Genomic DNA, 26299 nt, shown 5'->3' with positions numbered 1-26299 from the left:
GGTTTGTGGAACAGTGCTGGGAACTTTTAAATTACGAATTCAGGAAGTAAGCAAGAAATTCTAGAAATAATAGCACTAACAAGGGTACTGGATGTTATTTTGTATATCAGGAGCACATAATGAGTGATAGCAAATGGACGCGAACGCATCATTTTTTTCCTCGTGCGCAAAGAGTGAGCGCAGTGCCAAATACTCAAAGCCTCCGCCAGATGTCGCCACTGTTATAATCATCATTCAACGTTAGCAAGCGGAGACAAGAGCCAATAGAGAACACGAGTCTTTATTATAAATCAGCTGATCTAGTGACCTTAACGAGAATGCTATCGTATTTAGTGAACTAGATTAGCCATATGTCCGCATCGCCCACGCCGACATAGCTACCTTGGGCGCGGCAATTTTTTGCTCAGGCTTCACATATTCGTGCAGTATTTATTTCCATAAAAACCCACCTCCCACTTACTGAGAACTTGAAAAAAACAACAGCAAAAAAGCTAGTCGTTACAGCGTCCCTCCGTTTCGCGTCTTGGCAGTCCGCAGTGTATTTCTTGGCAGCGTGCAAAGTGCTGCGCATGCGCAGCGAGAATCTTGGCGTTAGCTTTAGTGGTTGGGTTGAGATGGGGGGAGGGGGGGGGGTGCAAACTTGGCAGAGTGCCAGCAGCTTTGAGAGGAGTGCCTGCGGCGGCTTGCTGGGCTCGTCCCGTTGGTTGGGCAAGCCTGGTTTTCAGTATGTTTGCTTTATCACGCAGCGATTGGGGTGGGCGTTATCCGCTACCACAAAATCATTGGAATGCACGTAAGAGCAGCATTGTGCAGCGGTGGCGTAGCGGTAGAACATCCGCCTCGCATGCAGGAGGACCGGGGTTCAAATCCCGGTGCCGCGCAATTCTCCACCGGATGACAAAAAAAAATAAAAAATCCGCGTGTCGATGGAATTGCATATATATAGGTTTGGGGTGCGACCTGATGCCGGTGAACACCTCCGGCAACGCACTCCCTCACCAGAACAGGAGTTGGCCACCCTGGTGCAGTAATTGGCCACAACCTCCTATGATAAGCTCCATAAAACCCCGGCCCTCAGTCACCAGCGGCTGCGGAACAACTGACCACGGCGGCGGTCAGACCTGTGACGCAGCAGGGGGTGCTAAGAAAGCCTGGCTCCGCTGGACAGGCCGCCATTGGAAACTGACCCTGGCAACGTTTAATGCTAGAACCCTAGCTAGTGAAGCTAGTTTAGCAGTGCTGTTAGAGGAACTAGAGGGCATGAAATGGGATGTCATAGGGCTTAGTGAGGTTAGGAGGCCGAATGAGGCATATACTGTACTGAAGGATGGGCATGTACTGTGTTATCGAGGCTTACGAGAGAGGCGACAACTAGGAGTAGGTTTCCTTGTCAATAAGTATATAGCGGGTAATATAGATGAATTCTATAGTATTAATGAGAGGGTTGCAGGCATCGTAATTAGGCTTAATAAGCGGTATAAACTGAAGGTTGTACAGGCCTATGCACCTACATGTAGTTATGATGACCAGGCAGTTGAAAGCTTCTATGAAGATGTAGAATCGGCAATACGAAACGTAAAGACGCAGTATACTGTACTAATGGGCGACTTCAATGCCAAGGTAGGGAAAAAACAGGCAGGAGGCAAGGCAGTAGGTGACTATGGCATTGGTTCTAGGAATAGCAGGGGGGAGTTACCAGTTGAGTTTGCAGAGCGCAATAACTTACGAATCATGAATACCTTCTTCAGCAAACGGAAGAACCGAAAATGGACATGGAAAAGTCCTAACGGAGAGACTACAAATGAAATCGACTTCATAATGTGTTCAACCCCCGCCATTGTGCAGGATGTAGAGGTAATCGGGAAAGTTCGATGTAGTGACCACAGGATGGTGAGGTCCCGAATTAGCCTAAATCTGAAGAAGGAACGCAATAGATTAGTAAGAAAGAAACCCATCAACGAATTAGCGGTGAGGGGGAGGGCAGAAGAGTTCAGGATCTCGCTACAGAATAGGTATTCAGCTCTAACTGAGGATGGCGACATTACCCTAGAGGCAAGGAACAATAATTTCAGAGATATCATTACTGAGTGCGCGGTAGAAGTAGGCGGTAGGATAGTTAGAGAGGATACCGGTAAGCTGTCTAAGGAGACGAAAGATTTGATTAAGAAACGGCAGAGTATGAAAGCTTCCAATCCAACAGACCAGATCGAATTGGCCGAGATATCAAAGCTAATCAATAAGCGCAAGGTGGCCGATATAAGGAAGTATAACATGGAGAAAATTGAGCATGCTGTAAAGAACGGGGGAAGCCTTAAAGCGGTAAAGAAGAAATTGGGCATAGGCAAAAACCAGATGTATGCGATAAGGGACAAGGCGGGCAACGTCATCACTAATATGGACAAGATAGTCAAAGTAGCCGAGGAGTTCTATACAGATCTCTACAGTAGCCAAAGTAGTCAGGACCGTAATGAGATTGGCGGTAGGGAAAAACAGTCAGACGTTCCACCAGTGACGAAGGACGAGGTCAAGAAAGCACTAGAAACTATGAAAAGGGGGAAATCAGCTGGAGAGGATCAGATAACTACAGATTTGCTGAAGGACGGGGGGGGATATCGTGCTAGAAAAACTGGCCACCCTGTATACGCAGTGCCTGGTGTCATCGACGGTACCGGAAGCATGGAAGAATGCAAACATTATCCTCATTCACAAGAAAGGGGGCTCTAAGGACCTTAAAAATTACAGACCAATCAGCTTACTGTCTGTTACGTATAAGGTATTTACTAAGGTAATCACTAATAGAATCAGGACAACCTTAGACTGCAATCAAGCAAAGGATCAAGCAGGGTTTCGGAAACGGTACTCTACTATCGATCATATCCATACCATCAATCAGGTCATAGAAAAATGCTCGGAATATAACCAGCCCTTATACATAGCATTCATTGATTACGAAAAAGCATTTGACTCAGTTGAAACCTCGGCGGTGATGCACGCATTGCGAAATCAGGGGGTAGACGAGCCGTACGTGAAAGTGCTGGAAGATATATATAGTGGCTGCACAGCTACCATAGTTCTGCATAAAGAAAGTAACAAAATTCCCATAAAGAAAGGTGTTAGGCAAGGAGACACAATCTCCCCAGTACTATTCACAGCTTGTTTAGAGGAAGTGTTCAGAGACTTGGAATGGGAGCAGTTAGGGATAAGGCTAGATGGAGAATACCTCAGTAATCTGCGATTTGCTGATGACATTGCCTTGCTAAGCAACTCGGGAGATGAACTGCAAATAATGATTGATGACCTAGACAGGAAAAGTAGAAAGGTAGGCTTGAAAATCAATATGCAGAAGACTAAGGTAATGTTCAACAGCCTCGGGAAGGAACAGGAGTTTACATTAGGTAGCGAAATACTGGAAGTAGTAGGCGAATATATCTACTTAGGACAGGTAGTAACCGCAGATCCGGACCATGAAAAGGAAATAACAAGAAGAATAAGATTGGGATGGAGCGCATTTGGCAAGCACTCGCAGATTATGACTAGCAGCTTACCGGTATCGCTCAAGAGGAAAGTATACAACAGTTGCATCTTGCCTGCACTCACCTATGGGGCTGAAACGTGGAGGCTAACCAAGAGAGTTCTACTTAAGTTGAGGACAACCCAGAGGGCTATGGAACGAAAAATGGTAGGGGTAACATTAAGAGATAGAAAGCGTGCAGAGTGGGTCAGAGAAATAACTCAAGTTAACGACATTCTAGTGGAAATTAAGAAGAAGAAATGGACATGGGCAGGACATGTAGTGCGAAGAGAGGATAACCGATGGTCGCTGAGGGTAACAAACTGGATTTCAAGGGAAGGAAAGCGTAGCAGGGGGCGACAGAAAGTTAGGTGGGCGGATGAGATTAAGAAGTTCGCAGGGGTTAAGTGGATGCAGCTAGCACAGAACCGGGTTAAGTGGAGAGATATGGGAGAGGCCTTCGCCCTGCAGTGGGTATAATCAGGCTGATGATGATGATGATGAAGAGCAGCAAGCGCCTTCTGAAGCAAACAACGCTAAAATCCGGCGTCATGATCGCGGCTGACGGCATTCTTTCTTTGATAATTGATAACTGGAATGGACGTCACGTAAAAAAAAAAAAAGAGAGAGAGAGAGAGAGAGAGAGAGTCTCAATTTATCCCGGGTAGTGAACCCTCTCCTCAAACTCTCGTATATTTTTCTTGAAAAAAAAAAGTGGATTTATTACGAGAGTAAATATGGTATTTCCAGTTAGTGCTTTGTCATTCTGACTGGCTAGTGACGTCATGGCTTGACAAGTCCTAAACTTTCCGCACCGCGGATTTTGTATGCACACGACAGATGGCGCGGCAGTACGCCCCTGTCATCATCATTTTGTTTAATTGGCACGTAAAAGGACAAATAGAAAAGGTGGTGTGTCAGGGCTGAAGTTTTAGTTTTCATCCGATTATGAAGATGGCTGCTGGTACATGCATGTAATGCGCAATCATCATCATCATCATCATTGCGCAATGTGCAAGGACTTCGTTAAATCGAAAGAGCGCCATAAAATTACTTCGTTAAATCGCGAAAAAAAAATAAAAAATTTTGGTTTTCAATGGGGCAGAGATTGGGAAATAAAATAAAATTTGTTACATCGCGAACTTCGTTACATTTAGGTTTGTTATATCAAGGTTCGACTATTCATGGTTGTACTGTATACGTATAAATACGGTAGTTGCGTGTGGCCGAACAAAACTGTGCCCATGCTTGCATTTTTGACAGGCAGTATTTAGATTCGACTGGGCATTGTTTCCTGCTCTGTTTGCTGTAGTGGGGCACAGATTGTGTGAAAGCGGAAAAACATGTTTGCTAAGGTGGATGAGGACGGCGTTCCAGCTATGTTTGATGAAAACATAACACAGCCAGAGAAGACAGGAACGAATTTTATAAAAAAGCTTAGAACCAGGGCATTCTGCTCAGTTAGCTATTGATTTAACAGTTCATTTGTTTTGTTTCTTTAACTACAAAAAAAAAAAACAAAAAAAACATTTGCGCTCAAAAAAGAAAAAAAAAGCATCTCTAGTGTATGTATGCTTTCATGAAACTTGACTGGAAGTTTTCGTGTGTTGTGTTTTTCTGTTCTCATATATCTCCTACCGTTAGTTTCATTCATGCTTTCATGGTACAAATCTCTACTGTGAAGCATGAATTCTTGGGAATTTATTTTACACCCGCGGCCCTTGAGGTTCCGTGTTTGTTATTCTAGAGATTTGGCCTGGGAAAGGGGGGGGGGGGGGGGGGTAGACAGTTTCAGCTGTTACCTGCATCCCGCCAAGAGCTGTCTTGACTGAATGGGTAAAAAAATTGCTTCATGGTTGCAGCTTTCACGGTGCACCGAGGATGCCACCACTCAATTTTCGTTCCCAGCAAAATCGATGCTGCGGCTCCTTTTTACTATGTTGATTTTATTTTTGGCTCACAGTAGGAGGCACATTTATTGGTGAGGAAATCCGAAGCTGAGAATTCTCCCTCCACTCAATTCAAAACTGTCACTTCTGAGTCCGAGCAGGACTCTGTGTCCATCAGCGTGAATGAAGTGTTAGTACTATAGCTTTGCCTTGGGGAGCTGCGCACATAAACATAGTTTCCATCGCACTACAGTTTGCTTACAGAAGTGGATGATTGTGGTGAATCCTGTGCTTAGCCTGGCTCTGTCTTCAGCGAGAGTATAGTTTCTCTTTGTCATTGCAGGGCCAAATTTGATTTACCTTGAGTGTCACTTTAAGGATATGAAACGGTTTGTCAAAAAAAATAAAATAAAATGTAGTACCTTGTTTTTGCTGTCCAGATCCTGATTGCACTGAAGCACCTGCACTCCAAGAACATTGTGCACTGTGACCTGAAACCCGAGAATGTGCTGCTGTCCTCCGACTCTGAACTCCCTCAGGTTGGTGAGCTATTTCTTCTCTTTGCTCTTCTCTCATTTCATATGCGTTGAGATTTTTACTTTTTTGTGCATCCATGAATTTCTTGTCCTTTCGAGCGGTCCCCAGTTCGTGAATGCAGCTCGATGATAAGCCCGTGTGGCTTAGATAACCCATCGCTCCACTTCTGTTTTTTTTTTAATGCGAAAGCATTTCTTGGATCATCAATGGCGTGTGCAGAAAGTTACTGTCCGCGGAATGCGGGACCGAAAGACACATCCTAAACCAATCCAGCACAATCCACATAACAAGCCAAAAAATAATCCCGTCATGATTACTTGGTTATAATATCTAAATGACATTGCATAATGACTAGCCACATTAGTCGTAGCCTGAATCCAAGTCATAGCCAAAAATCCAATCCAGAATCCACATAACAAGTCAGTACCAAACTCAGTCATGGTTAATTGGTTATAACACCTTAATGACAAAGCATAATGACTTGACATTAGTCATAGCCAACAATGCAATTCAGAATCCACATAATCCAACCAAAGCCAATGCAAGACGCCCCTGTGTGCTCACACATTACCGCACTTAAGGAGACTCAAGTGCACCTCTTGAATTTTATTTGAAGTGAACCTTGTGTTATTGTTATTATTATTATTAGGGTGCTTTACCCATGATCCATGGCTTCCTTAGCTCTAGTGGTTTCTTCTCTCTCTGACCTGCAGGTCAAGCTGTGTGACTTCGGCTTCGCCCGCATCATCGGGGAAAAGTCATTTCGGCGGTCTGTTGTCGGCACTCCTGCATACTTAGGTACTGGCTTCGTGTATATTGTATTGTTACAAGCTGTAGGTGACATCTTGGAGACGGTGCAGTGACAGACTTGAAGCTATCCGAAGTTTCATCGACAAGTTGTCGATGAAACTTGTGCCGTTTACACAATGCAGCAAGATGCCACTGGGTCAATGCAGCAAGTGTGGAGTGCTTGTTATCAAGCAGAGAACAGCTTTGGAGAAAGGAGATTATTGATAAGCTTTACAAATGGATGGAAAACAGTAGTTTTAACAATAATTGTGTCACAGCATTGAATTGGTATATAAATGTGGCCAAAATGCAGTCCTTGTTAAGTTCTGGCATTTGTGTCTAACACCATCTAGTATATGCCATCACCACAGCACCTTTGCATGGAGAGTTAAAGCAGGGCTTAGGAATGGATGGCCCAAGATCCATTGTCACATGTACACTAGGCATTTAGTAGTTTAAGACTCTCGAAGAACTTAAACTATAGTTGCGTGCATCTTGGAAAGAGACGCATTAAGCACCTTGCAACATTGCCTGTTGTTGTTGTTTTTATTTGTTTGCGTACACTTGCACATGATTGAGTCGGTGGGCGTGCCATTTACTTGCTCATCTTAAATTAGTTTTCATTGAGAGTGGCCGTTCTTTTCTTTGCAGCACCTGAGGTACTTCGAAACAAGGGCTACAACCGCTCCCTTGACATGTGGTCCGTGGGCGTCATCATATATGTCAGGTACTTTTGGACCCTGGCATTTCTTCCTTTCCTGTTAGCAATAAGCTGTCATCATGCCTTGGTTTAACGCCTGCCTGCTTCTGCTTGGCAAGAGGTTGTTGCACATATCGACGCTGCAGTATCAGTGAGGTGGAAAAAAGAATATAGGTGACTTTTAAGCTCTGCGTTTAAGGGTATGACTTGTCAGCATTAAAGGCTTCCATCTGTGGTTCCCCTTGTGGATCCTCATTCCTGTAACTGCACGTTGCCACTCGCTCAGGCACTATTTATTTCATTTCTGTCTCTTTTTATCACACATACTAGTACAGTCATAAGGTACCATGTTATACGAAAGACGACTTCAGGATGGCTTTAATTAAGCTGTCCGGCTTTAAGCAAGAAGAGTGGATTTAATTGAGCCATTCTAAGTGGCTTCACTGCGGCTAAGGTATAACAGGCCTGGCTGAAGATACAAAAGGTCCCGGGTTCGATCTTAATTTATTCCTCCCATCTCATGGAAGCATGACATGCCATTCGATATACAGTGCGTTTCACGGTGCACAAATTTAATTTGCACAAATAATAAGGCTCTGCATTTGTAGGTGATTTTCAAGGGAACGTTTTTGACTTTTTGATGTAAAATAATAATTCGGTATGTCCTGGCTATGTATATCTGGGCTCCACCACAATATTACTGAGGATCTAACAAACTGAAAATAAATTTGGCATGAATATGAGTTCACCGTAAAGTGACATGAACAGAGAGCGGTGGATTTGTGCTTTTAACTGCGAACCTTATTCATGCTTGCTAACTATTTATTTAAACTGTGGCTCTGCTAGAACGGCTAATTTGGCCTGGTTAATATAGATTCGTTGCTACAGGGCAGTGCGCACGGACGATGGACGAAAAAAGGACAGACAACAAGAGCGGTCTTTTTCTCATCCGTGGACACTGCTCCGTAGCCATGTGGCCCCACTGCGGTGATTTAGTGGTCAGGAAGCTCAGCTGCTCATCCCAAGAACACTAGTTTAAACTAGGTCCTGCCCACAGCGGACACATTTTTAAGAAGGCCAAATTGAAGGCGACCGTGCATTGTGTGATGTGACCCCTCATACTAAAAATTACTGGAACTCTCGACTACGGCATCCCTCATATGTAATGTGCCTTTAAAGTGTTAAATGCTGTATACAATACCACATTGCATCCTATCATAAAAATTGACTGCTGGTTGACACTTTTTCTTATGCGTGACGTGACTCAGTGTTACTCTTGGGGGTTCTATCATCCTTTCCTTTCCGATGAATAAAAATAAACCTTCTTCTGTACTGCTTCACTCTTTTGACTTAATCCCTGTTTGCAAGAAGGAAACAGCAGGAAAAGCTAAATGCCAAATTATTGGAGAAGCTACGCATGTGTTAATTGCTTTGACTGCTTAGCTGTAGCCTTTTGTCGCAGCTTCTTTAATTAAGTTTCTGGATGATGTCAGCGGAGCGGGAAGTCTCTGTCTGTTGTTGTTGTTGTAACCCTGCCACCATTATTGATTGGCGAAGGTGCTGATTGATGGAACTGTTCCCTACTGTGCAGTTTGAGTGGGACGTTCCCTTTCAACGAAGAAGAGGACATCAACGACCAAATTCAGAATGCCGACTTCATGTACCCCCCCAACCCGTGGAAGGACATATCCCCAGAAGGTGCGTGTCTTGTCTCCCTCTTGGGCCCTGCTTGCATTTTGTCATTGGAGGGGAGACTCGCCGTACGAAACAGCAGGATCCAGGGTGGACCATGAATTTAAACTTTAGAACACTGCTGAAGACAGTAGCAATGCTGACTTGCAGTACTTTCCATGTAGCTGCCTAGAAGAGGACATAACTGAAGAGGCCCAATTTTGGTGGCTGAGATTTGTTTTTTGTTTTTAATGTGATAGCAGTAAAGGTCCCATTCCTCAGAAAATATGGCGTCAATCTGTTGGAATTGTTGGCGTTGTGAGTGAAAAATCACAGGAATGAGACGAGCAAGTGACCGGTGGCATGGCTGTGTACCGATTGTTTGTCGGGTTGTGTGACATCGTGGGACTGCATGATGTGGTCGATTTTGGCACATGCTGCCAAGTCGTGCTTTGCATTTGAGACGGTAGGGTGCGATAGGAATGTAGCCTTCGAGGATCCTTGGCTTTTAGTTACACGCTTCCCCTGGGCCACGCACGCTCGCTAGTATGGTTTGGTTAAAGCAGGGTTTTGTATCTGCGTGGGGTGGTCTTCGATAAATTCAGCTAGCTTAAGACTGCATTCTAATTAGTATGTTCGAGATAACAGGCAAAAATTAATATGTATAGCTTGTGAATGCACGTGAACAAGTGTTTGCAAGCGGGAGCCATTAACGTTGCCGCATCGTACCCTAAAAGATGCAGCTTAAGCATTCTCCCAATTTTTTGTACGTTATGCGCACTGGAAATGGGTGGCGACACTTTTGGGCTTATTTAATGCTAGGAGACCAGAGGACGAGGTGTCAAGAGCGTTGCTAAAGCGGGCAGTCTTATGTATTTTTACACACAAGAATCATGAACCTTACCTGACTTTAGAGGCTCATCATGTCCCATGGTAGTAATGACTGCAAAAAAGCATCGGTTAGGAGTTAAAGCAGTCTGTATTAAAGGGTTTGTCATAAATGAGCAAAGTTCTTTTTGTCAAAACATTATGATATTCCGATCTGTCTCTGGGCTAGCTATCGGCTTTGGAGTCATCTGAATGTACAAGAATAAAAGAATTCTGCAGACCATTGGCATTCTGAAATTATAAGTGCCTAAAATCGGGCTACTTTCTGCTAGGGCAAGGCATACCTACCAGTTTATTGTGGGATGAAGCCAATATAGAGAGTATGCCTCTTGCTTGATACAAGTTAGCACAAGTTGATAAATTTGCATATTTTTTTATTGAAGCTCAATGGTTCTGACTAATATGTCCAAGATATTTTATTGGGCTGTGTACAACGTTTCGTTCAGTCATTTAGGGCTGAAGTGAGTGTGCAGAAATGCTTGGGGCTTAGGTCTATATCCCAAATCGCGCCCATTTTGAAAACATGATGGGACATTTTTGAAAGCAACACAAATTGAGATTCAAGTCATAGTACAAGCCGTTTGCCTGTGGGAATTGGGAAAGACATTTGGCACAGCAAATGCCGCTTGCTTGCCTGGTTCGGTGCGGCAAGAAATAACCTGAAAAGTTTTTGCATGGCGATGACTGGACAGCTGCCAATAATGTGTTCTTGCTACAGATTCTCTGATTTCTGTTTTTACCATGATGTGCTCTGTCGAGGTTGACAGCAGTTTTTCTTCATGTGTGGTTCCTTCCAGCGGTTGACCTTATCAACAACTTGTTGCAAGTGAAGACAAGGAAGCGCTACACGGTGGACAAGTCCCTAGTCCACACCTGGCTACAGGCAAGTCAAGCCCCCCCCCCTCCCCCCCCCCCCCCTTCCCTTTTTTTTTTGTTTTGTTGGAAAGAGTATATTTATATCAGTGGAGACAGATAGACATAGACAGAGAGGAGGAACGAAGACAGGGATATTGACCAAAAAGGTTTCTGGTTGGCTACCTTGCACTGGGAAATAGGGATTGGGGGATTAAAGAGAGCAAGAGAGAAAGGATATGAGGAACTAATACAGTCAAACCCGGTTATAACGAACTGCGTAATTCAACGCAATTTGTTCGCTATGTAAAGTATTTCGCTATAACCAAACCCGTTTATAACGAACTTCAGTACCAAATTTGTTATACACGATGTCCAGACAGCGCAGCGAAAACGCACTAACTAAAGAAAAACCGTGCCGCTCACCATGAATCTAAAAAAGAAATTTATTGCAGATAAATGCTCACTTATTTGCAGTAGGCAGTGATCTTCGCCTGAACACTGCATTTAACTCCATCAGCGAGAATCGCACTTTCCACACGCGACATCATTTCCACAAACTCCAGTCCGCTTCCCTGTATTCCGGAGCAGTATCGGCGCAGCAGATCGGTAGCAGCGAGGGCTTCGTGCAACGTCGGGCGAGGGCGATCGTCCTCCGGCGGCGGCTCCTCGGTCTCCTCGTTCGCACCAGATGCCAGCATGTCGGCAACAATTTCCGAGTCCAACGGGCTCGCTGTCACGGCTACGTTGTCGTCAACAGTGAGAAAATCCTCCAGGGCAACTTCTTCGGGCACAGTGTCCGGAACATCAGCGAGTTCTTCCCACAGCGTGGCAACATCGCTGTCATCTTGCACAGTGCGCGCTTCACTAGCAGCTTCTGCATCCTCTCGACATAGTCCAGCATGGTGGAAGCAGTTGCGGATTGTGGATTGCGTCACGTCTTGCCAGGCACGGTTAATCATTTCTATTGCGGCCAGCAAATTAATCTTGAGCTCGTCGTTAACCCGCAATTTCACCAACAGCCGCTCAACGACGCGTTTCCTGTAGCCCAGCTTGAAAGCGCGGATGATCCCCTGATCGAGGGGCTGCAAAACCGCTGTTGCAGCCCCTCGATCCAGGACGAAGGCAAACTCTTTTGCCTTCTGTTGTAGCATGGGGCCAGAGACCGGCAGATTTCGCGCGCGAACGTCCAAGAACCATTGGTACAGCGCTTTCTCTACTTGGTCGTAAGCCGGCTTGCGGTGGCGAAAGCCGTCACCATTTGGTCGTTCCTGTGCATTTGCTCTGATGGCCGACTGGTTTTTCAAAATGGTGCTTAACGTGCTCCGCGGAATCTTGAAATGCGCGGCAACGTCAGACTTTTTTTCGCCGCGGCCAACGCGGCGAATTATCTCCAGCTTGTCGGAAAGCGGTAGGGCATGCCGCTGCTTCGTCGTCATCTTGCAGGATGTAGCACCGGAATGCAAGCCAGCAGCAACGTAGGCACGTCCGGAATCGTGAGGATAGCAGCAGCACGACTTGCAAACGCGAACAAAGAAAGCTCCGAGGATGCGGGAAAGTTCGCCACTGATGCGTTCATTGTTCGGAGGCTGCCTTCCCTTCGCCCAAACTTGAAACCAGTTCTGGCCGGTGTTGCTTCTTTCTCGAAGCGCAATAGGTCCGGAGCTGCTCGAACGTCTTTGATCACATGGTAGGCAGCTGCCGAATAGGAGCGCTGCAAAGAGAGGCTGGCCGATGTCGCGGATTTTAAAGGCTACTCACGCTACTCCGGGCGACGGCCGCGCATGCGTACAGGAGGGTCTCTCGTGGAGGCTGCTGTAGAGAGCCCCTCCTGCGTTTTACGGAAGCGTGGCATCGGCGCAGAAGCAGCAGAAGCACCCTAGCGGGCGCGTGATGACGTATGCGCTGTGTGAGACCTTGGGGAATGGAGCCGTCGCCAATCCTCCTCCCATCTGACAACGGCATGCGCTAGAAGTATTGCGGCCCGGCAGCGTGGGCTGCCCGGAGAGAACTCGGAGCCGGCACAAAGGCCCGCCCGTTGGCGGGCGTTTGGCGACCGATCGCGCGTGCTGAGTTCGCTATATCCGATGTGTAGTTCGTTATAAAAAATACATTTTATATGCAAAATGTTAGCGGAAATTCGAGTGTTCGATATAAAACATAATTCGCTCTATCCGAGTTCGTTATATTCGGATTTGACTGTAGCATTCTCGATCGCCCGCACCGGTGTGCACCATATATCCTCGATCAACCGCACCGGTGCGCACCCACTGTCCTCGATCACCAGAAGCACCCCTTGCCGGGGCAGTTTTTCGTTGCCCCGTCACGCACCCAGAAAATCGGTGGTTCGCAGGGGTGCAATCACGGCAAGCACTGCGGGACGCGCGCTGCAGGGAGGCCGCTTTGCCCTGCTCGATGTGCTCGCGTCTGCACGCTGACTGACGCGATGGAGGAAAATAGTACGGATGATTGCCGCAGTCGATAAACTGCTGTCAAGATCATATCTGGTTACGAAGACATTATGGCAACCGACCTCACACAGCGTAAACACAGTGAATGCTTAAAAGTCAACCAGTTTTTTCGTCGGGCCGATCATCTAGCGCCTCAACGTACGATAGTGAGCGGCTGTTTATGATTCCCTGCTTAACATCGCAGTGTGCAAAGTCTTTGACCCGTCAAGCTTATAATGTACAACATGTGCCTTTGAGAGGTGAATTATGTTATTTATATGCAGTTTCGAAAGCATTTCTGGGTTAGCACGAAAGTCTGCTACAATATGATCGGCACGGCTATGAGAAGTCGGGCTTTTAAGCTTAGCGGGGCCCTTACCCACAGAAGACGGCTAAAGAACATGTCTTTTTATTTCTTGTTTTTCAGTAATCACGACTGTGTGCGTAATGACTGCATTTAACTCACTTATGGTATGCGGGAAACAAAATAAGCTAACAAGCCGTCACCGTAATATTTAGCATATCAGAAAGTACACTCTATGTCATAATCGACCGTGTAGCCGCTTCCATGACATCATTCAGTTCTCTTACAGACATTGCCGAATGATACCTCGTACCATTGATGTTGTTGTTTTCTACAACGGTATGTGTGGAGCACTGAGTTTGGCGAGATTGCAGTAGACAATCAAATTCGCGCTCCAGAATAAAGGTGTCACTGCATGCATGCGCCCGCGGGCTGAATTTTGTCCTCGATGTTGATCCTTCTCAGGGTGCCACCGCCGCAGTGCACAGGGCACCGCAGCGGTTTTGGGGCGCACCCGGTGCGAGGTGATTGAGGATACTATAAGTGTCAATTGGTCAAAATCGTTAGAAGTAGTAAGCAGTCTACTTGGGGCAGGTAATGACTGCAGATCAGGGCCATTATAGCTGAATAATTTTGAAGATTAGAATGAAGTGAAGTGCATTTGGCAAGCACTACTGTGTTATGAATGGCACTTTGTCAGTGTCCCTCGAGAAATGACTATACTAGCAGCACCTGTCGAGCAAAAACGTGGAGGTTAGAGGTTAACGAAAACCTGAGGGCAGTGCAGCGATCTGTGAAAACGAAAATTTTGGGTGCTGCATTATTAAACTGAAAGCAAGCAGAGTGGGTTAGGGTACAGACTAGAGTACTGCACGGTCCTAAATCTGGGGCCCGAGGTCGGCCCGGGCCAGAGACCCAAAATCCGAGCCAATCTCAGGCCCGCAGCTTCAAGTCCAGACCTGGCCCGCAAAGCTCGCCGTGAAGCCCAAGCCCATCTCTTCCTGTTCTCATGTAATGCATAAGGTAAATTGCTCTCTCTTAGCAAGTACACTCCTACCATACAAAGAAAGAAAGAGCTGGCCGACATAGAAGCTCAGATCGCAGTAACACCTGAAGAAATTTTTTTTTTTTTTCACAAAAGGAAGTGATGAGGGCCCGTTTGCCCAGTAGTCATATTGAACAGAGATCATGAAACGAAATCGCGTGATAGTGAAGGAATCCTTGTCTCATATTGATGGCTGTTAGGGTTCCTTGAGACAGTTTGAGAATCCTTGACATAGAGGAACTCGTAAGTTCGAGGAGGCAAATGGAGGTGATAGTATATAAGAGAAATGCGCAACAACTTAGACAGGACACAGGAAGAAACACATACAACAGTTCACGAGCGCACAGTTTGCGCTCGTGAACTGTTGCATGTGTTTCTTCCTGTGTCCTATCTAAGTTGTTGCGCATTTCTCTTATATACTATGCAGAACCAACTAGCCCGACAACACGCTCTTCTGAAATGGAGGTGATCGCATCCATATGTAATAAACTACTTCGCTTTCCCTTAATATTTCGTCAATCATATTTTACAGCTCACGATGTGTAAATGTTAAAGGGTCCTCGCAGATATATAGTGGAAGGAAATTTTGTAATGAATGAAATTTTATGGCTTGAATTCATGGCCGAACTTGTCACCTTTTTTATATAGAAACGTAAAGTGACTGGGCCTTTGTACACCTCTAGGCGACTCAGGTAAAAAGAAAGCCATAGTAGAGGGCTGCGGGTCATTTCGACTACATTTGGCTCTTTAATGCACACTTGCATCGCACAACCCACGGGTATCATGCTCACCGCCTCAGTCGAGGTAAGAGAGAAGATCCCAACAGACGCAAGGGGTGTGGATATTCATTAACTGTGAATTTACATTTGCTTAGGCCTTCAGTACTGTGAAGAAACAAATTTGTGCAACAAGAGAAGGACTTTCCCCTCAGTGTGGTTAATATTGGTAGCACATAACATAATGATGCAATTAACTGCAAAGCGCAACATGAGAAATACAGCAGATGCAATATATAAGTCCCACCTTTCATATTCGCACTAGAGTGTATGGAGAAGCCATGGGAATGTAGTGTGGTAGACCAACTTCAGCCCTTGGTCACACAGGGTTGAAGCAGTGAGCTTTACAGGCTTTGCACGTTCATTGTAACCGCGTAGATGACTTCTGCGTTAGTTGAAGTGCCTAATGCTAGGGCATTTCTTGCTTGGGCTGTACACAGTTGCTGACATAGTCGCCATGTGCTTTATATGCTTGTGAGCAGTGATAAAATTCTGGAAATCCTCAAAATTCTGGAAGTTTTCTTTGGCAGTTATGCTTGGACACTAAGCTCTGAACACTTTACCGTAATATTAGATTTACTCTGTGTTATTTTGTCTATAGTGTTGGATCCCTTGCTGTGCCATCTTAACCATAGTAGTTAACAATTAGCTTGGTTGTTTGACACTCATGTTCTTATGCAGGACTATCAGACGTGGTGCGACATACGCGAGCTGGAGAGCCAGGTCGGGGTTCGGTACCTAAGCCACGAGTCAGACGATGCCCGCTGGGAGGCATACCGGCGCGAGCGTGGACTGCAACCTCCAGCACCTGCGCCACCCACCGCTCCTTTGACCACTCAGCAGTCAGCCCAGCAGCAGTCGCAGCAGCCCGGTCACCACGCACCTGCCCGGCCTCGTCTGTCCGTGCAGCGGGAGGAAGAAGCATCGCCCACCTGCGGTCGCATCCGTCTCTGACCTCCCCCTCTCCCCTTGCGTAGCACCCTCTCTCGCGAGTTTCCTACATTTTCCTTGGGGGAAGCCAGGGATCTTTAGGCCTACCAGTTACAAAACTCCAAATCAAAATCAGGCCATTACTCCGAATGGTGGTGCCACCCATGAATTGTGCAGGTAACTCTCACGGGGGCACTGCAGCTTTTATATCTCCACTATGTTGAACGGGTTTTTGAACAATACTGAGTAGTTTATCTCAGTGCCGGGGGTGGCGTGACAGTCTGCTAACTTACAAGGTTTGGCCCAATTGGAGCCCAAGATTTTGATAGCACATGAGTTACATGGGGAGTTTTGCAACTGGTACGAAGAAAGCTCTTAAGGAAACAGGGTGCTGGTGTAGATGCATTTTTATTGTGTTCTGGGGAGCACACGTGTGGCCATGGTGATCTCCGGCTTGTCACGAAGTTGGGACTTTTTGCGGGATTTACTATAGAAACCTGCAAGACAGAGCATGCATCCAGTTGAGGGGTGGTTGTGGCTAGCACCCACATGAGGGTTGCATATATGTTGGTTGCAGTTACTGCATCTTTTGAAACTCGCTAGTAAGCGACCCTGGCACAAGTACTGCTTCACTCAAATACCATCTCTAGGCATGTGAGGTTTTGCTGTTTAGTTGCAGGCATAACTGTACGAAACACTGTGTAAAACAACACTAGTTGTACTACATGGTACTACATGAACAAAGTGTCATTGTTTGCAGTCTGTGCCCATTTTTGGTGTAATATGCTTGGGTCTGTATAGTGCCAAGGGCTGTTGTGCCTAATGATCACCTTCAGCCTGCAATATTTTTTACACGACACAGCATCCCTGCTGGGAAAAGCGTTGCTTCAAAATCTCTATATTTCTTTTTCTTCGTTATAACCCCATTGGGGTGAGTCAGTGGCTAGGGCACTTGACTTCTGGTTCCAAGGTCATGGTCAAATAGTCAAAATTTTCAGAGCCCTCCACTATACTCCATCCCTCATAGCCATGTCACCTTGGGATGTTGAACCCGATAAACCAAGCCATAAACCAATATTTCTTTTGTAAGGAATCAACGCATGTAAAGAAGGTACAAGCAGCTTAATGTCTTGTCAGCGGGACGACTAACCCTGCAGGTGGTGAGCTCTCTGAGGTCATAGCTGTCCACTTCATCTCTGCAGTCCTTCATAGAAAGGTGAAATGCCATTTGGTCAGTGCTGTCATGCTATTTCTAAGAAACTAGGAAAAGTACTGTGTTATGTTGCCTGCACCAAGTGCAGAGTCAGCCTTAAATCCCAGGAAGGTTCTGCAAATACTGTACAGGCCGTAAGGCAGACCTGTATCAGTAAGGGTTACCAAGAACTTCACGCTGTCCATGGAAACTTGGCTTTTTGAGCACTTTCGAGAGCAGCTTTCGTCGGAGATGGTTTAGTTCTTTGATCCACATCATCGTATGCAGCAAATGGACGCCATCAGATGGGAGTTGACAATATCTGCCTGCTGATTTCATCTGCCTTGCCAAGCTTTGCTGCATGCCAAGAGATGGTGCTAAACTTATATTTTAAAGCGTAGACCCGTTGTGTCAAATGGGTAGACTTACTAAAGTAAAACACGCGTAAGGTTAGATTTAGTTGGAGGGCGGGAAGGAGTGGGCAATTTGTGCCGGGGGCTTCGTGACTGGTTGCGAGACTCCAGTGTGCTTCCTTGCAATCTTTTGGCTACTGAAAAAAACTGGAAAAATAATGAGAGGGGAGGGTGAATGCCATGGCCATGGGAGCAAACCGTTCAAAAAGCTCAAGCCTCGCATGCGGGCATTGTCACTCTTGAGAGATCAGCCGCAGCATGCGACCTCAGTGTGGATGCAGTATTCATTTGTGGTCTTGTGGGGAACAGCTGTTGTCCCTCTTTCTGGTTGTGCTGATGGGAAGGAGAAACTGCTTGATGCCACCATTAGCCCAATATTGGCACTGTATTGGCAATGTATCAGTCCTATGCGGGGCCGGCCATCACCAGTATAGTACCAATATTGGGCCAATGGTTTGTGCTGCCTGTGTCATGGTGGTGGAAAAGCTACTTAGGCTTCGGTTACCACGAGGCGGTCATTAACTTTGCTGACTAGCTGCCGAATTGCAGGCACAAGTACAGGAACAGTGGCTTGACCGTCGAATTTTATGCCTGTGCAACTTGAATACCGACAGGCTTTTTATATCCCACGAATTGCCCAGTGCGAGCTCATTAGTAGGTTTCAGCAGGGTTTTTGAAATCCTTCCATTTTGGAGGTTTATTCTATATTGCGGCATTAACTGTTTGTGGTACGGCCTAGTAAAGGCACCCATGTAGTTTGGTGTTGTATAGTTATAAGTGCCACCGAATAAGAAACGGATGTTTGGAGGGTAGACCTTGGTTTTAAGTTGTGCGCACTGCATCGAAGAACAATTTTTTAGCTGCCCTTATTGGGGACCTCGGTGAACGTGCTACAAATGTGTTGATGGACAAATTATTTGCTGTGTCTATTTTTCATGCCATGCAGCTCTCAATTGTGATGCTGGCTATGCACAGCACAGTACAGTCGTCAGAGAAAAGGAGTGAGCTCCTGATAACAGCACAAGCAATTGCTCCAGCTATCTAGACGCGGATAGCAAGGCTGGCCTTTGAGAGGACAGTGGCTCACATCTACTTAAGTTCATCAGGGTTTCTCTGCTAAATAATCTGGGTATTAATAATGACAAGACTACTGTTCTGACTCGAACTACATAATGTCCTGCATGGAAGCGAAGGACAGGGGGCAATTCCAACTTTTAGGTAGGTTAGATTGCATCTTTGTCTTCAAAGTTTGGCTCCCGGCAAGCTGCTCTTTTGGCTGCCTGCCACTGTGGGTGTTGGCATTTTGCAAAATGAAGTAAAATTTGTTTTTTGTTTTCTTTGATGATCCTACACTAAGAGGTCTCAAGTAATTGGCGAACCACAGTGACGGAGAAACTTCGAAGCAGCTGCAATCTAGTTGAAACAACGAACAAATATGAGTCAAATATGAATCGCTCCCTCCTCGCATTCCCACGAGTGTTCAGTGATAACATCACCAAGGTGTCTCCCCTCGGATAATTGTAGGGAACTCTGTACCAAGCCGCATTTTTTCCCCATTTTGCCTCCTGTTGCATTCCATGTCGCGTATGTGATTTTTTCTCCTACATCGCAGCTGACCCCTTTTTGACAACTCTTTAATGTAGGTGACATGGTAGAATATGTCATTCTGGTGGACAGATACCACTGACTCCACATTCCTGACTCTTTTTAAATGGCATGGAACGGCTAAGGACAATCCAAAAGGCACTTTGAGGGCACAATTTCTTCGTTTCCAAACAGCCATGGCTTCCTCGCATTCCTCTGCTGTGCATTTTAAGCCATGGCATTTGAGTAAATTTGTTAGTGTGTGTGTGTTAAAATGAGATGTGTTCCATAACCTCTTGCCTGTTTTCTTGTTTCTTTTTCTTTTGATACATCATTCAAGCACATTGCATAAAGGTCTCTACACATTGTATTTGTAGTCCTTTCTTTATTTGGGGGTTCGTCCCCATTCTTGACTGATGGGAGCATGTGAAGGTATGTATCCACTTCCACTACGATACTGTACTGTTGAACATTTGCTGATATGTGGTAGTACGCGACGCCTTTATCCTTGCCATGTCCACAAATTAAATAGGTGTTATGCATGAAAAGAAAAGGAGAAACGACATATGTATGCGCATCTTGAAATAATGAGTCAAGAACGTACACAGCCACAGAAAATTTGCTGTTATAACATAATGCCAAAAATTACAGGGTGCATTTCACCTTATTGCAAGCTGAAGTGCGAAAGCATTGAGAGTTCTGTCACACTGCCTGGAGGATTCGCCCAATACTGCGCTCGCGGACCTTGTCCACACTCGCCCAGGTGGCAAATGTGTATGGCGTATTTACCTAGGTTAAATGAAAGACCGACACAGTTGGAGCTTCATGAAGACAACAATGTTCACTGCACAGCGTGAGAAAGAGAGTTGCAGTTGTAGCTTGATCAAGACTATGTTTCCTACACAGCACAAGTGTTGCAGTTTTAACGAGGCATGATCAACTGCACATGTTTGAAACTGTCTCTGCAATGTTTTTTTTTATCTATTGACAGTTCATGAGTACATACACTGTTGACACACTCTTGACAATTCCTGTTCATGCCACTTGCATGACAAGAAATGCTTTCACTTTGATAATTTTCAGGCGTCTGGTGGGCATATGTGAAACGGAAATGCCTGTTAAAAGGATCATAAAACAATATTTCCAGCAAAAAAAAAAAAAAAAAAAAGTCGAAGCCACCTAGGACTCCTGATTTCGACCAAACTTCCGGACTGTATGAACAGAACATTTTTCAGAGTTGCGCCCTAGTTTTTTTTTTTTTTTTTAAAGATTTATTTTAACAAAAAGGAAAGCAACGATAAGCCACTGCGACCGCGGTTTCCTGCCAGAAAAGCTGGACTTCGCAAATTGGTACTTTTTCACACTTGCATGACGAGCCGCCGCCTTTCCTACAAGGCATGTTTCTGACCAGGTTTTGACACAAGCAATAGCAGTCCTCTTTATTACCAAAACGCATGCATCTGATTTTAAAAATTGCGTTGGTTTATATGAAAGGCGCAGTATCTCACTTCCTGTGAACACCTGAACCGGGCCTAAGGGAAGGGGGGAGTGAAAGCAAATAAGAGAAAGTTGCTGTAAGATAGATATGCTACATTTTCATATGCTGCCCATAAGACAGATATCTGTCGTTTTTGGCAGCATATGCTGCCCAAAAACAACTTAAGAAATGAGAAGGGTTCAACGCTGCTGAACCGAGCTGCGGGTGACCGAGCGTTCTTCCTCTTCTCCTTGTTCCCCTTCGCAGCTGTGCAAGGCCATTCGTGACTGCGGCCACGGACTACGCGACGGCCCGAAGCCTGGCGTAGTACTGCTTTCGCAGTAAAAGTTATAAAACAATCGACGGAGTGAAAAGCCGGATTTAAAGGCGCTATCGTATCTCCCATTTTTCTTTTGGAGCCCTTCTGAAGGCCGCTACAATCTACAAGCATGCGAAGTCACTTTTTGAAGCAAAATTTAGGATTGATGCGTGGGTCAAATGCTCCTTTCGGCTTTTAAAAATTTTTTTCCCCCCAAGAAGCAGAAACCCTTTGGTTTCTGCTTTTTGTCTGATGCTTTTCGCGTCGCTTGTAAGTTTACTTTACAATGTAAGACATCAATGCAGCGGCTGCCCAACATTCAGTTTCAGGCTTTATACTGCTAATGCTTATCTAGAGGCATATTCAATAATGCATCTCTCTACTACTACCTGTTATTTATCCCGAAGTGAATTTCACGATGGATCAAGTAAAATGCGCCTGGAAGCTACCAGCGTAAACGTGAGTCACATCTGAGCGCTTTTAATTTCCATTTGACATTTATCGTAATTTTATGCCGACCTTGTAGTGGTGATATTCGTCTGTGTAAGCGTGTTAGGTCTTTCCGAGGCGCGGTCCTGTTCTACGCCATCTTTGTTTGGCGCTTGGCTCTTGGCGCGTCGGAGTTCCACCGCTTATGTTCCACTTTTTAGGTGGAGCTCCGAAATTCTCATTCTTACTTGTTGTTCTAGCATTAGCTTATATGTTCGCTTAACTTGACTGGCGAATCATACTGTCATCATTGTATGGGTAACGCCAATGCCTCCTCATGTGCCACCCGAGTGGCGCTGATGGTCTGCTGTGAGCTGTTTTCGTAGCCCAACGTAGATTAATTGCGTTGTGTTCAAATTGATTTCACGCTCGCATGATGAAGTTTACGCCTCAAGTGACAACTGCTATGGTGTTACTTGTCTGGACTGTGCTGGACTGTCACAGTAGACACATGTAAGAGTGCAGTGCCAATAAACATGCCGAAGTTGATCGCGATCACAGCATCGACTTCTTTTTCCTTGACGAGCTCATTTTCATGATGGGCTTCGTTAACAAAGCGAAGGTATGCACGTCGATTTCAAAGCCACTTGGCTTTCTTTGGCGTTGAGACTGGTAGCATAAGCGTGCGGTGCATGTCTGGCTGGTGCGGTTTCTGCCGTCCAGCCGTCTCCGAAGGTGTGGTTGAAACGTGACATGCTGACATAATGGTCATCGCGCGCATTGCGGTAGCGCACGGTTTGAAGGAACACCACAGCATCGAGTGAATTGCCATAATTCAATCTTCCGGCCCGCAGCTGGGCGGTGACCAAGTACACCGAGGCAGGCGTTGGAGGAGTAAACAGGCTGCTGCATAGAAACTGCATGTGGTTTTCTTCCTGGCTGCCTCGATTTGTCTCCTGTGACAGCTCATTTTGAAATTGCCTTGTATCTTTGCCCGAAGCATCCAAGTACTCTGCAGATTCATTTGTCTGCAGAACTTCTTCTCGCGTGCTTTTAGCACCCTAAAAATGCAGGTTAGAAATTGAGTTCGTGCAATGTCATGCTTTGAGCAGGTTAGCAAATCATAAATGTAATGATACTGGACAGGAGTCTATTGTCGTTACACTTATTTCTCTAACTTAACCACTATTTTTGTAATGTCATTCATAGGGATTCAAATACCAATTTGGTCATGTAATACTGCGTGAAGAATGCAGCAATACCCTACTACAGCCAGCTCATTAGGTCAAGGGGTTGCCCAAGGTGTGAACAAATTGATGGTTGATAGAAGTGAGGTGATGGCTCGTGATGAGTGTCATTTGTGAATATTTCTTGTGATAACGACGAAGTGACAGCATCTTTTTTTAAGGTGGATATGTTCACTTCATGCCGCATCATTCCTGATGCATTCATGCATGGTAAAATGTTGAGTTGATGTAACAGAAAAAAGGGTGGTCCCCCTTGCATTTTTGGAAGCTAGAGATTGAAGAGTGGGATAGGTCCAGCCGGTAAAAAAATGTCTATATGAATAAACGAGAGAAAAGATGTATCACGGGTAAAGGTTAGAAAACAATGCTGTCTCCTTTGCCTGTGCACTCTCTTCACTGCTGTTCTTTCATCTCAGTTCATATATATTTGGAGTGAACTTTTGCATCGGGTTCTTTAGTACCGGTTCTTTTCTGCCTCACTGGGTCACATTATCAGTGGCTGACCTCTCCATTGTTTCTGTCATTAAATTACTTTTTCCCCTTCCTTTGACGTCATAGGTGCCAATTTGGGTATAGAGGCTAGGTTCTGCAGTGTACATGAGAACCAGCAGTTGGCGAGAAGTGAATTATGGCAAGGCTCTCAGATTTGCTTTATGCTTTTTGGTCCCAAAGATGGTGACCGCTGTAACGTCAATGCAAACTGCGTATTCAGTCAGTCACTTCGTCTCATACCACGTACCTTATAGGGTCAGTGCAGAAAACAGTGGCAGCCATTTTAAATGCAGAAATCAAGAAAGGTTCAAAAATTTTATCAAGTGGTATGTTGGATGGTAGTCTTCAAATGTACAAGTGTCAAGAGTGACAGCAGTAGTGGCAAAAATATTTTTTTAGTCGGCTTAATAATGGATTTGAAAGAACAGGAGGCATACGTCTCAAAATTGGCCCCAATGCAAACTTTTATCCCCAAATTGTGCACACTCTCTATTTCGATGCTGTAGAGGCATTGCTTGACCTACTGCAGGGTTGAAGCTGCCAAGTTGCAGAGAAAAATGACTGGAAACTTGAACAGATTTATTGTTACTCTTGTGACCACAATAAAGTTATGGTTACTGGCTTAGTTGCACGATTGAAGTAGCATTTAAGAAATTGTATGGAAGTGCCATTTCTACTATACGACTTAAAAGCAAGTAATACATACATACATACATACATACATACATACATACATACATACATACATACATACATACATACATACATACATACATACATACATACATACATACATACATACATACATACATACATACATACATACATACATACATACATTTTCCTTTTACATGAACAGATGTTCAATGAATCCTTTCCATGCTCATGGCTACATTTACTTTACTGTTCTGTGACTACAACACTGACAAACCGAATTACAAGTTACATTGTTACACATTATTACATTGCAATGAGCCCCTAATTATTTTCCCACATTTGTTTGCTGAGTAAGTTACTGTGTTGAAGACTTTTTTGCTTCCTGTATTTCAATTTTGTCTAGGTGGGGTACATAGAAGGCACACCCTAGTGAGCAATTTTCTTTGTTCTCATTCTTGTCTTTGCACAGCATCCAGTGGTCGACTTCCTTACTTACCATTCTATCAACATGTTCTACTTTGCGTGTGGTGGTTACTCTAGAAAAATTATGAAATGCGCAGGAAACCAAGCTTTGATATTTTAATTGGTGACCGAGGAACTTTGGACAACGAGGCGAACATCTTTTTACAGGAGTCTGCCTAACTAGAAAAAGAAAAGACAGTTGAGGCAAAAATGTCCTTAGTCTGGCTATTAAAGAAAAATGATCATGATGGCATTCAACTGTCACAGTCAGTCACTGTGGGCATACATGGGCTGCAAAATCTTTCTCTAAAACTTCTTTATGATAAAAAGGACATCTACAGAGCTGAATGCAGCACCATCGTAGAACACTGAAAAACACAACCAATGAATATACTTTAATGATGCTGTGTTAACCAACAATGGAACAACAGACTTAAAGGGACACTAAAGAGAAAAATGAAGTGGGATTGCATCGATAGAATGCCAGTTCCTGGTACAAAAAAGCCACTCTTACTGAAAACAGAGCTGTTATTAGGTAGAAAAGAGGAAGAACAGGAATACAGGTATCGCCGCCACAGCCGAAACGGCTGAGATTCGCAACCATAAATCACGTGACGCGCAAATGATCTCGGAGGCTGACAAATGCGAATTACGTCGCCCGTTTTAATGCGGTAGTAGGTTTTGTCTCGAATATGATAACATGCTCTTATCACACGTAAACGACGGCGAAAAGACAATGTAAATGTTGCAAGGCAAATATAAATATATACTTGGCGGCGCCACAGACGCCCACTTCAGTTTCAATTATGTTCCGGCTCAGGCACTTCGCACGTGCTCGATAGTTTCGTTTTGGACCTGCGGCGCTTGATATACGAGCTCCGAGCTGCAGATGCGCCTACCCTAAGTGCTTATCGAATGAAGATCATGGCTCGGCACGCACCTGCGAAGTATCCTTCGCTCCCCACGGGCCAGCAATCACGGAGCCTCCTCTTGCGTCATAGTGTGCGTCATCCTACCCTACTACGTAGGAGAAAAGTTTGAATTCGACCGGCGGAAAAAAAAAAAAGAAAAAAAAAAGAACCGAACTTCTTATTGCAATATCTCGGCAATGATTAGATTTTTTTCTGCCCGATGTAGAGCTACAGTGTCATCAAATGCCGTTTATTAGATTTTGATAGCATATTTGGGTGTCTTTAGTGTTCCTTTAGGAGGCCTTCCACGGAATTATGGCATGTTAAAACTTTGCAGGAAGTTGTAAACAAATCACAGGGGGTCCTGCCTACTTTGTGTGCCTTTATCCTTTGCTGGGTTACTTGTGCATTTTAGCTAGCATCGAAACAAGAGACTGAACCAATCTTGAGCTATTGAGGCTGTCCATCTTGGAGCTCTTGACTGTAGTAGCTTTCAGCCATATGGACATCAGTCATGCTGTAAGAGTGGTTCACAATGACCTGCATATATGTACATAGTTTTGCCTTGTGTATACGACCAGTATAAGAGGAGAAGGGTGGCATAGGCTGACAGACATGACACTGTTTCTGCACCTGAGGCTGCCTTCGACATGCATGCCATTTGACGAGATCCAGCGATAAAAATTGTTTTCAGCAGACATTTCGAGTCACCTCCATTGCACTGTAGGCTAATGCTTTGTGTGCATTCTATTCCCCGAGTTTCTCCTATAATTT

At 45.0% G+C, this 26299-nt stretch overlaps 2 protein-coding genes across 4 annotated transcripts in view; both read left to right on the top strand.

Annotated features, from left to right (window-relative positions):
- Positions 1–19899, top strand: part of LOC146173288 (serine/threonine-protein kinase D3-like) — a 37747-nt gene extending 17848 nt beyond the window's left edge. Inside the window, exons 11-16 of the mRNA XM_084584778.1 lie at positions 5841–5939; positions 6651–6735; positions 7378–7453; positions 9018–9124; positions 10783–10868; positions 16094–19899. Of these exons, the coding sequence (XP_084440904.1) occupies positions 5841–5939; positions 6651–6735; positions 7378–7453; positions 9018–9124; positions 10783–10868; positions 16094–16366 (726 nt within the window). The 3' untranslated portion in view covers positions 16367–19899. The remainder of the gene's footprint in view (positions 1–5840; positions 5940–6650; positions 6736–7377; positions 7454–9017; positions 9125–10782; positions 10869–16093) is intronic.
- Positions 19900–21676: 1777 nt separating this feature from the next.
- LOC146173287 (uncharacterized) overlaps positions 21677–26299 on the top strand; it is a 37591-nt gene continuing 32968 nt past the window's right edge. Inside the window, exon 1 of one of the 3 annotated variants that reach the window (XM_084584588.1) lies at positions 21677–21786. In XM_084584588.1, coding sequence (XP_084440714.1) covers positions 21697–21786 — 90 coding nt within the window. In that variant the 5' untranslated portion in view covers positions 21677–21696. Of the gene's footprint in view, positions 21787–21908; positions 22379–25488; positions 25617–26299 lie in introns of those variants that run through there. The other 2 variants (XM_084584589.1, XM_084584590.1) reach the window with 2 other exon arrangements.

Source organism: Amblyomma maculatum, chromosome 11 (genome assembly GCF_055883805.1).
Source record: "Amblyomma maculatum isolate TAMU_Amacu chromosome 11, ASM5588380v1, whole genome shotgun sequence".
NCBI classification, from domain to species: Eukaryota; Metazoa; Arthropoda; class Arachnida; order Ixodida; family Ixodidae; genus Amblyomma; species Amblyomma maculatum.
The sequence above is the reverse complement of the archived record's forward strand: the minus strand, read 5'-3'. Positions and strand labels throughout refer to the sequence as shown.